Raw genomic sequence first — 12668 nt, 5'->3', positions numbered from 1 at the left:
AGGAAAGCCCCCATGTAGGTGATGTTGCAGTAGTCTAGCCAAGTGGTGTTGACAGAATGGGCCATTGTAGTCGGGCCCAAGTAAGGTTGCAACTGGTACTAAATCTGATCAAAGGGCCTTATGACCACAGCCTCCACCTGCCCACCCAGAAATACCCATGGTAAGTCCAATAGGTCCTCAAATTGTGGACCTATTCTATCAAGCCTTCTCCTTGAGAGTCAAGACTGATGCTGTCACAAAATCTATTTTGCTTGGATTTAACTTTAGCCTACATTGACTGATCCAGACCCTAACTACCTTCAGACACTAAACCCTCAACAGTGACTCTGGAGTGGCTCAAGATGACAATAAACAATTGAGTCTCAATCTTATACTGAAGATATGGCACCCCAAACCAAATAGTTATTCTCTCCTAGTGACATCATATAGTATTAAAGAGCAGGATGGAGAGAATCAATCATGTGTCACCGTAGCTAATTGCTATGCTTTTATCCTTTATTTGTAATAAAAAATAAGTTAATACATTATAAAATTCTCAAAATTAATAAAATATAGATAGATTATAGATGTTCATTTAATTTGTTGATGTCAAGTACAACTTTTACTTTCTCTAATGCCTGTGGGATATATATGGTAAATAGAAGATCAAGAGACAAGATTTCATCTTTATCAGTGAGAAGTTAGTATTTTATCAGATCCTGAATACAGAATATAAACTGAAAAATAAAAATAGCAACCTATGAGAAGTTAAAGAAAAGTTCAACTCTTTGGAATACTCATTAAGCTAAAAATCATGTCTCCGATATTTGTTAAAATTCAGGATACTTTAGTAAATACCTGTGACCAAATTCATGTCAACAGAGGAGGAAATACAAATAATATTTGCTTTGAAATTTTAATTTTCAAAATACTGATCGTGAATTGTATCTAAGTCTAGCTTGATTAGTAGACAATTCTACTTTATTTTAGGCAGAGAGGCTGTAATGAGGTAAATCAATCCACATATATTATAATAATTCTGTATCTTTTGTACTTTTTTGAATATCAATATACTTAAAGAAAAACTCAGCAGATAACTTAATATTTAAAAAAGATTGGCAACATCCACAAACAAGACCACTGAAGGTTGGTTTTGATGACCAAAGACTCTTTGATCCAATCAAGAATGTCATCTGTGGGACAAGAAAGATTTGTCACCTGGGGCAAATTCAGCTGCTCTTTCACCAAGAGATCTCACAGGTTCCTTGTCAGAAGCTCGTGGGGGGGGGGGACAGGTTTCATAGGGATCACCAAAGCCTACCTCATTCAGTAAAGGGAAATCCATACAATGCTTACTTTACATATTCAGCCACTTTGTTCATCATGATTTCTAGAGTCCTGACAGAGAATATAGAACATTGTTGAGAAATAAAATCTTCTATGGGCTTCTGTTTCAGTACATTTCCACAGCAAAATGATAAAACTTCTATATAAAGAAATTCTGACAGGTCTTCTCTGAGAACAGAACAGAACTGAAATTACTTTGGGACTTTGGTGGCTAGGTCTTAATGTAGTTTTAACACTATTTTCCTGTATTCCACCTACACAGAGTGGGCGAAGACATTTGTCATAATGTATGTGCAGGATGAGTCATGAAGTTGAAAAATAATTGGTCAAGCTGCCAGAATGCTCCATAACTGAGCTGAGCAACACAGAAATGCAATATCATGTTTCAGAAATGAGAAACTCCTGAAATAGCATATGTTTTCAATAAGAAAAAGAAAAGAAATAAGAACAGTTGTGCAGGGGCAACAGCTCCTTTGGGGAATTATCCCAGAGCCCTGTAGAGGTATCTGCATCTAAAACAAACATAAGCACAATGGAGTATGTGCTGACATGATACTGTACATATATGGGTATGGCTATAAGCATATTCTATCTAAGGTTTCTACAGACAAACAGAGGCATTGTGAGCATATAATAGAGCAATCTGTCTCTCCTGCCCACTTGAACCCTATTCTTGTAACACAGGTGTGGGAGAAAACAAGCTAGTGATTGTGATTCATACAAAAAAAAGAGAAAGGATTTAATCACAGTCTACATCTTGAATCTTCCTGCCCCACCTGCCCACCAATATTCTTGCCAAGGTGGATGATGGCTCTACTATAAAAGTTTCTCTTCTAAGGAAACTCTATTTTGTCCATGATCGAAGTTCAATACTATTAACAGGTTAGTTTATTCAATTGGCTCAGAATGAAGGATTCATTTAGAATTACTTAACATGTACAAGGAGTTTTGATATTTCCTACAAAGGTGAAGTGACTTTCCTGAAAACAAAATGTTCTACTTGATGTTACTTCACAAGGGTGAGGGTAGAATTGTAGTCTATAAGAGACAAGAAACATTGAAAATAGTTATGTGTTTTTAATTCTTTTCTCCCTCCTCATAACATCTATTGCCCTAATACATATTTCCTGTCTTGTACATGCAGTTTCCATCTTGCACATGCAATTGTGCATCTCTGATTGAAGAGATTCGCTCCTAAGGCCAAACATTCCCACCATATGGAGTGTTTTTGACCAACCCAAGCAGCAGTTCCAGCAGTTCCTTGCAACTGTTTTTTGCAATGCTTTTAGAATAAGAAAACATTAAGGAAGCTGCATGTCTTTTCCTATAACTGCAAAGAAATGCTTCAAGTCACTTTCCATGTCCCCTGCAAACTCACCCCAGCCAGAATATCAAGTGAATTTTTTGAAAACATTTACCAAATAAAGAGATGGAAACTCACTGATGAATCCTGATAACTACAACTTCACTGTGCTCTTCCATCATCTGAACAAAGACTGTCCTGGAATAATATTGCTAAAGAATTGCAAGAAGTTGCAAAACCAACTGGAATATCAAATACTGCATATTATGTTGCAACATCAATATGGTTGGTTTTGCACACAAAGTATCAGTGATAACATTTGTAACTCCTGTGGGGTTTTTGTACACTCCAACACAGAACATTTGAACTGTGAAAAAAATATTTCCATCAACTACACAGTAAACAAGTAATTGAGAAGACATGAACATGTAGCAAAAGACATTACTGAACAGCAAATAGAAAGAAGGTGGGATGGTATTATTAGAGTTGCCTATTTGAATCCAGTGTTTAATGTTTATTGGGGCCATAGTTAGATGTAGTTTGTGTGACTCCATGCAAGAGCAGGAGCTGCTTTAAAGACAGTTCAGAAACCATCACTGAGGTACACTCAATGCACCTACTAGGACATTAAGAAAACCAAGATCATGGCATCCGGCCCTCTCAATTCCTGGCAAGTACATGGGGAAGAAATGGAGGTAGTGACAGATTTTATTTTCCTGGGCTCCAAGATCACCACAGATGGGGACTTCAGCCAAGAAATTAAAAAACGCTTGCTCCTGGGGAGGAAAGCTATGGCAAATCTAGACAGCACACTAAAAAGCAGAGACATCACCCTGCCAACAAAAGTGCGTATAGTCAAGGCTATGGTCTTCCCAGTGCAATGTATGGCAGTGAAAGTTGGACCATCAAAAAGGCTGAGTGCCAAAGAATTGAGGCCTTTGAACTATGGTGCTGGTAAAGACTTCTGTGAGTCCCTTGGACTGCAAGGCGATCAAACCGGTCAGTCCTAGAGGAGATCAACCCTGACTGCTCTTTAGAAGGCCAGATCCTGAAGCTAAAACTCAAATACTTTGGCCACCTAATGAGAAGGAAGGACTCACTGGAGAAGAGCCTAATGCTGGGAAAGGTTGAGGGCAAGAGAAGAAGGGGACGACAGAGAATGAGGTGGCTGGATGGAGTCACTGAAGCAGTAGGCGTGAGCTTAAATGGACTCCAGAAGATGGTAGAGGACAGGAAGGCCTGGAGGAATGTTGTCCATGGGGTCGTGATGGGTGGGACACAACTTCACAACTAACAACAACAACAAAGGACAGTCATTAAAACATATGTTATCAATCTTGCACCAATTACGTAGGTTACCATTCAGACACTGATAAAAGTAAAGCAAAATAGAAAGAAGTGCACCCTTGATGTCTAGCATGCATCTAAATCTCTCCCCCTTCCATTATAGAATTATCCCTCCCCTCCAATTGATTTTAAGTCCAGATCTACCAAATGAGCTAAACAGATGAAACAGACGACCAAGTCACACATTATCATCAGTGAAAAACACTAGATTTCTAAAGCTATAGAAGATGGGCAGAAGATTTATTGACTTTCTTTTTCAGTACTGACTGAAAACTGAAGCCACCCACTAAGTATCTTTTGTTCATATGAATTAATCTATGGAATTAACATGGTTATGGCTAATCTGTGGTCCATTCTTAATGGATAATGAAGGATGTAGCAGGCCTTTAATCTTCTGTATATCTTTTTATCCAACCAGGAAAAAAATTATATCCCTGGGATCGGGAGTCTGACTGTCTCTCTCAATGTGTAGGGATAACTCTTTGAAAACTGATGAGGACTGGACCACATTTGGCCCTAAGAGAATGAACAAGAAAATAAAGACTAAATTCAAAAAGAGGTTCAATTCAGCTAGAGCTATTTTTTTTGGGGGGGGGAAGAGAAAGAGGAAGGGTCACTAAAAAATATTTACCTGTAAAAAAAAAGATAGTTGGGCATCAAGGTTGCGATGTTGCTGATCCTCTGTTCCAAACTTCCTCCTTTCAAGTCATGTGATGCAGAACAAAGATATTATGAAGGCCCTCAAAAGGATTCTACAAGTTCTGCAGGCTTCTCTACCTTTTCACACAGGTATTCTCAATGTATAGTCTGGTAGTTCCATGGATCTCAGTTTCTGCAATGTCCCATCAGCCCACCAAATAAAATCTCCTGAACAAGATATAAAGGAGAGGTCTCCTTGCATTCTGGGTCCCTATAGGAAGCATATCATTTTTATTTTTTTAGAGGGTTTTTTTGTGGGGGGGGGAGGAATTTATTTTTGAAAATAAAAGAATTTAGTTTTATAAATAGAAGATGTTATTGTTCTTAAAATCAGTATGTTTGGAGGCAAAGACTACGATAAACTTAATGTGACAGAGAATACACAAAGTAAGCAGAATTCAATGCTGGAAGGAAAACCTCACTCTCAATTTTCATTATTTTAAAACAAGTTTTCACCCTTTAGCAAAAGTGGAAATTGATGTTTGATAATGCAGAAATTTCTATGTCAAGGACATAGGTAAGAAGATTTCTGGAAGTCAAAGGAACATCAATATCCTTGGGAATTTCTATTTCTGTACTCTAATAGGAAAAGTCAGAATATACGGTGCAAAAACAGCACACTGGATTAATTTGCATAATTTAGACAGTTCTGCATTAGGCATGTGATCGCAACCTATTTTCAGCAGAAACACAAAGTTGTTTTTACAAGAAGGAGATGGAAGGAAAAGCTAGAAGTAATGTAGGACATTGCCTAATTGAGAAGGATCGCTTTTTAAATATTAGATTTTGCTCTTTTTTAAATATTTTGAAGGTAGGGCAACATTCCTTGGAAGGGAAGGAGGCATAGCAGACAATATTAATTTTGGCCCTAAAATTGTTATTTTGAAGTCATTTTTATGTTCGAGGAAATTAAATATAGCTGCTGCCAAAATGTAATTTTCACTCACATGGGAGGAAAGGAAATAACAGCAATTAAATATCTAAATAAGAACATATATCTTTTTTTCAAAGTAAATGGATTGTTCTGGTTTTATCTAAAAATACAAAAGATTACATAACTTTCCTAATAACAGCAATTAATGAAAGTTTGTTAAAATATAAATTTACAATGGGCCACCCATATAGCTGTATTTATAAACTTCAATCACTAAGAAAATATCTGCAAAGTTACATTTTTTTCTCATAAGACTATCTTACTAAAAACAAACAATTAAAAAAAATCCTTAATCAATCTATATTTGAAAAACAGACTCAAATGTTTCAAGAAGCATCGCATGACATTTTAGGAAAGAAATCCTGTAGATCAGGGGTCTTCAAACTTGGCCCTTTTATGAATGACTTGTGAACTTCAACTCCCAGAATTCCACAAGTCAGAAAAGGACCAAGTTTGAAGACTCCTGCTGTAGATCAACGATATCAGCAAGGGTCCCCATCAAGTTCAAATGTGTTTACTCAAAAGTAAATGTTCATCAGAATTAGTAAAATGGGAGAAGCAAAGCTGAGAAAATGGTCATTTTGCAAAATGAAGGCTTCTCAAACAGCTATGTCAATCCCATAGATATTAGTCAAATCACTTGCTCCTTCCTTATATTTAGACATTACAAATCTGTTACAGAAAAGTCCCATGAATAAACGCTGGGTGGAAGGACAAAGGAGGCTGCAGTTCCTCACATCCAATTTAAGAGCAAATCCCTCTGAGCATAGTAATAATTGCTTCTTAATAAGCAATCACACGAAGATTTAGAAAATATGAAAATATGGCTTATATGTATGGTAAAGTCCTTTTTTTTTACTCTTCCAGAAAGGTGAAAATGAAATTTCTAGCACATTGTTCACTGGAGAGTTATCTAAAAAAAAGAAAACATGATTATCTCATTTACAAGATCTGTTAGACTTTATTTCCTTCAGCCCTTTCCTTTCCTTCCTTTCTTTTATTTTTAAAATGTACCAGAATCAAAACTGATAAACCTTAAAACATTTATGCCATGTCCCTTGTCCATAAGCGCAAATGAAAGATACGTTTCCAGCACAAGGTAAAAGATAGGTATGTAATCAGAAGGTAGTATTTTTAATAACCTCCTTACAATATGCACTAGAATAAAAATGAAGAACAATTTTTAAAGCCACATAGAAAATCATAAAAATGATCTATTAGCTCAGCTCATTTTTATTAGGAAATAATTCAGCATAGTCAATCAAGTTAATATGGAAGGTGAAGTACCTATGAAAAGCAGGCAGAGGTTTACTGCCTGATCTCTTATGATGATAAGTGATTAACAGGTGATATAGACAAAATAAAAATCAGATCAAGAGTCAGAAAATAGCACTGTCATTTTCCATTGAATGACAGATCGCTGGGTTTATTTGCTGACCCAGATAACAACCACTGTGAGAAGAATGCTTGGGAAGGGAAAGAGAGCAATAGAAGTAGTTTGGGAGATCAATTAAAGAAAAGTAAAGAGAAATAAAAGTGATAGGGAACTATGTTGCCAATAATGTTTTGTAAATAAATATGCCTCCAAATTTCAGGCTATACACTCCATATGAAAAAACAGTTTTCCTGGTTTAAGAAAGCATAAGATACTGATTTCAAAGGATTCTCAGAACTTTTCAAAGCATGAAATGTTTCGCCCTTGCATTGATTTAAGCCCAACTGCTGTTACTTTTTACATTTGATATTCACTGTTGGCAGATTTTTGCTTCCCAGGCCCATAGTTCATTTCAAACTAACTCTTATAGATCTTATGTTGGAACAGAATTCAGCAGTATACAGAGCAATACTCCAGTCAACAGAATTACTCTGCAACTTCATATGTCATATGATCAGTGTATAGTATACCATAAGATCACTTTTCGATGCGGGTACCATCCATATGGCAACATAGATATATACAAGCTGGATTTCCCACATCTATAACTATAGAAGGCTTGTCAATTATGCATGCAATTCTGACTTATTCTTAATAAATGGGGATTTTATTTATGATTTTTATGGAATGAGCACTGCATTGGGATCAAACAATGTTTTCTAAGTTTGTTTTATTCCATGTTTTAAATAACTCATGGCTGCTGAAGATTTGAGATTACAGGAAAGTCTTCTGCATTTGATATTAATTTAATACCAAAAGCAGAAGCTGCTAGTTTTCTACAGAAAATAGGATGTTTCCATTTCAGGCCCTATTTTTTTTAGAATTAAATCTTTACAGAATCAGACTACAATTCTTTTATTTCCAGTTCGATATTAAAATTTCATATATATATATACTCATATGCAGTTCATCAGAAAAATATAGACATTTTCTGCACACTTTTCTTTAAAATATATAATTGTATATATTTTTCACACTCCGTACATTTTTTTGAAAGCTGTGCATTAAATAAATTCACATTAAGATGTAAATTGGACAAAAATCTCATGATAACCAGGAAAAAAAAATGACAGGAGCAGGTGTATATTACCCTAAAATTTGGTGCGGCTCATTCTCATACCAAAATTAATGATTCCTCATTATTGATAAATAAAGCTTATAGTTGTCATCTCATACTTTAGAGCAAACAGAGATCAAAGACAATAGATAATACTTGCCAATAAACAGGGCTTGATAGAAATAGTTTGCAGGCATGAGTTTCATGTTCAAATGCAATTTCTGGGTGTTTTTTTTATTATGTCCACCCAGCAGTGGCAATATTACCAGTAATCATCTTTAGTCATGGAGGTGGACATCCTTTTAATCTGGGATTTTTTGCAACAGTGTAAAAATTTGCAACTGAGCACAAGCTCAATCTGTTGCATAATCAGGTTTGCTTCTCCATTGTGAAATCATGCCAATAAGAAATAGATGGAGTAGAACATAGATTTAATATAATATATGCTTTTTACAAAAAGATGAAGAATCATTTACCTTTAGACTCTGGAAGGATCTTGTGATTTGAGACCGAACTTTACCCAGAATTCAGATAATTAAGGTAATAGTAAATCATAGCATAAAATAATATAATGTAGTGCCTTTCTTGTGAAAAGTAGGCTTGTTCATATGGTTAGAAATAATTGTGAAATCTAACAGGTTGAATTATCTTCAACTTCTGTTTCAATGCCATTTCCCCCCCTCCCCTCCCAAAAAAAGCAACTTTGGAAGGCCAGGAGGAAACATTTAAATCATGGTTATAATGAAGTCAAGAAGTTTGATTTCCCCCTCTGAATTCTGACTATAACTGTAGGTTTCTCATGAGTAATAGCAGCTTGGAAGAGCTAGGCTTGGCCTGGCTGAATCCCTCTTCTTCTTCAGGTCACCCCTAATGGTGACCTGAAGAAGAAGAGGGAAGAAGAGTAGCCTTGGTGGAGCAGTGGGCTAATGCCTCCTTAAGTAACACCAGCTGCCTGCAATTAGTGCAGGTTCGCATCCCACCAGGCTCAAGGTTGACTCAGCCTTCCATCCTTCCGAGGTAGGTAAAATGAGGACCCAGATTGTTGGGGGCAATTAAGCTGACTTTGTAATAATGCCGCTTGGGGTGTGTGTGAAAGCCCTAACAAGCAGGCATATACATAGAATGAAGGCTACTGCTAAGCTTGTAAGCCGCCCTGAGTCTTCGGAGAAGGGCGGGATATAAATGTAATAAAAATAAATAAAATAAAATAATGCAGATGCATTACCATGCATTGGAAAGAATAAACTTAAGCTGTAGGTTCCAACTCAGGAATTCTTAAGTCCAGTGCTTCTTTTGTGCCAGAACTCACACACATCATACAACCTGCCTTGCCTACCCTATAAGGTTTACCTTTGTAATTGGAAAAAAACAAACAAACCCTTCAATTTTTAGTGTATCTAAAAGACTAGGATTTTGTTCAAGGTAAGTTAATACTATTAATGTTATCATGCACTGTGTGGCTTTAAATTATAAGAAGGCATTTTATTAATCTTTTGGGACATTTACCACTGGCATACCCTTTTAGTTTAATGAGTGGAAATGTCAGCTTTCTGCGTGGAATGAAACTGGCCCAATAAAACAAAATGTGGTTGCTTGTAAAAGATTGAATTATTTTTTAAGAAGTGGTCAAACAAGGTGGAAAAATTTACATTTGGAGTTTAATATGGATATTGACTTGAAACAAATTGAGGTTGAAACTTTGTCAGTGAACAGATTACTTTTAATTTACCTTTAAGTTAAACCCAATTTAATAAATAGATCTGATTAAACCTCATACTGTAGGTCTACCTTTACATCTGACCAATACATAATGAATATTATTATGAATAATAAAACCTCCAAATCACAAGACATTGGCTTTATTCTTATTCTTCCCCTCTGCCCTTTGAATATAAAATATAAAAGACTAAAAAGAGATTTTCGTAGACATCCCAGCCTTTGAACTATCCAATGAACCGAGACAGCAAAGTTTCACTGTTGGGCAAGCTTCCACGCCAGCCGCCTTTCTTTCCTCTTGCTTCACCTCTTTTTAACCTCACACATCACCTTCTGTAAGAGAAGGCAAAAGGCTCACTCACCCTCTCGTGCAAGATGGCCATGTTTATGTGTCTCTCACCGCCATCATCGGCTTCCATATCACATGGTCCGACCCAGCCAATCAAGCCACCTCTGACTGTGGTGCTCTGGTGCCTCATGGCTCCTCCTAGAGGAGGCAGACAGCACTGGAGGGTACCCTGCTCGCACTTTACTGCCAGCCAGGCATTTTCAAAAGCAAACAAGGATAGGAAGGGCAACAATAGGAAAAGAACGCAACTTTGGAAAATCCATCAAAAAAAGGCGCCGGAACTATGCATTCTTTGACAAAAAAAGCCCTGCTTAAGTCCATGATTTTCAGTAGTATGCCATTTTTAAACCAGAATAGGAAAGCTGCTCTCTATTAATTATTCTTATGAAATTATTAATTATTCTTATGAAAATTACCAAACCTCTGCATTTCTTACCTTTAACCTTTCTGTTACACCATCAGTGAAACTGACTGTGAATTCAGCAATTTTGGGCACTCTAAGTTTTCCTTTGTTCTTCTGGTCTGGTTGATATTCTGTTCTTGTTTTCACAATCACCTAGAAACAAAAATTGACATCTTCAGTTTTCGCCAGCCAAATATATATATAGTTTTATTAAAGAATTGGTTTCCAATAAGTCATCTCTGTGAATATCTTCATATATGCAGAAGTCATTGTTGTAAGATATAAAAAATACACACACACACACAGAGAGAGAGAGAGAGAGAGAGAGAGAGAGAGAGAAAGAGAGAGAGAAAGAGAGAGAGAGAGAGAGAGAGAAACAATGAAGGTTAAATAAATGAACTGACAAAATTTTCCATGATAGTGAGAGACTAAACTAAGTCACCCTCCTTAAACCTACTAGTGTCCTGCACTTCACATCTGGGGATAAGGAAAGGTGAAAAAAAATCATTTCTTTCATAAAAAAAAATACAGATAACATCTTCCTCCTGACATCTGTATTTTCAAAGTTATTATTTTAGTCATCAAATGCTTCAGAGTGACACAAATTACATGGGACAAGCTTTAGGACTATTAAATACTATGTAACTGAACACCGTAGTGGTCTCTATTTTTCTACTTGCATTTTTAGGTGCTTTCGAACTGCTAGGTTGGCAGAAGCTGGGATGAGTAACAGGCGCTCACTCTGTTACGCGGAACTCGGGATTTGATCCGCCAAACTGCCGACCATCTGATCGACAAGCTCAGTGTCCTAACCCACGCATGTGCGGGGGAACCTTTACTTTTACCTTTTTTAACTGAACACTAGCCATTCTGGCCCTGAATTTCAGCAGGGATGCTCTGGGAATCACAGATTAAAGGCCTGAGCCTTATCCTTGACTAATTTGGATGGTATGGAATTTGGGGGGCCCATTCTGCAAAGACAACATGTAATAAGAGTCCCTAATTTGATAGAGTACATCTTACTTAGCCATATGATATCTTCTTTGGCTTATCTAAAACTACATGTTTTTCTCATAATAAATATTTTGTTCAACATATTTTCTGCCAGTGTTGCCAATTAATCATCCATAAATCAACTGAATGGGAATGATGCACTTCAAATGATACTGAATTTTGTATAGAATTTCTATTTCTTTGTCCACCTTCTTCAGGGACATCCAATGACATGGAACAGGGCTGAGGCCATACTAGGTGCTGCTGAAATCTGACTAGCCTAGTATACACTCAATTGGATAGAGATGGGCAGCTATAGAAACTAATTCAATGAATAAATATTATCATGAAAACATGCATTTGATTTGAGAAGCAATGTACATGCCTGTGTGTACTCCAACACTCTTTTTTTATAAATCTAAAGCACAGGTTGACACATGCTCAGAATTTGCACATTCAAAATTTGCATAAGTACAAAATTTTCTCCATCTAATCTACAACAAATGTTGAAGTAGTTCTAAAACATGCAACAGTTGGTACATGTTGGACAGTGAAATTACCTAAAAGGAGGATGAACAGACGACAAAGCTATATACTCCTGTGTCTAAAATGACTAAATGACTCAACTATATCACTGAAGCAAGAACATTTCATTTTAGGATGCCACTATGGTCTGCTTTAAATTTTCACCACATTCCATAAATATCCTTCTCCCATTTCTATGTTTAGAACATAGTGTCTAACCTGGGAATTCTGATAGTCCTACAGATTTTTAAGAACTGTTGCTATACACACACACACATTTTATATATATACTGTATTGGAAAGTGTTTGTGTGTATATACACACGCACACACTTTCCAATATTGTATTATATTTTGCATTGGCTTTAGACAGTTAGCTACTTTGGAAGCTATTTTTGGCTGAGAAAATGAGATATAGAAGAAATAACAGTATTATATGTGGATAATGAAACAAAAGTTGGAATTTCATCCAGAATTTAGGTGCCAAGTCAGATGGTTTTGTTCCAGAGGCTACAACATTTGGAAAGCTGCCATTTTCACATCAGCCCACATATCTGAATAATTATAGACTGTCTTTTATGC

At 36.4% G+C, this 12668-nt stretch overlaps 1 protein-coding gene across 1 annotated transcript in view; it reads right to left on the bottom strand.

Annotated features, from left to right (window-relative positions):
• Positions 1-12668, bottom strand: part of NSG2 (neuronal vesicle trafficking associated 2) — a gene marked incomplete at its 3' end in the record, with an annotated part of 58971 nt that overhangs the window by 24259 nt on the left and 22044 nt on the right. The window contains exon 2 of the mRNA XM_081316320.1: positions 10603-10722. Coding sequence (XP_081172446.1) covers positions 10603-10722 — 120 coding nt within the window. The remainder of the gene's footprint in view (positions 1-10602; positions 10723-12668) is intronic.

The sequence above is a fragment of the Vipera berus genome, assembly GCF_964194415.1.
Source record: "Vipera berus genome assembly, chromosome: 2".
Classification (NCBI taxonomy): Eukaryota; Metazoa; Chordata; class Lepidosauria; order Squamata; family Viperidae; genus Vipera; species Vipera berus.
Note: the sequence above shows the minus strand (reverse complement) of the source record. Positions and strands in the feature narration are given on the sequence as shown.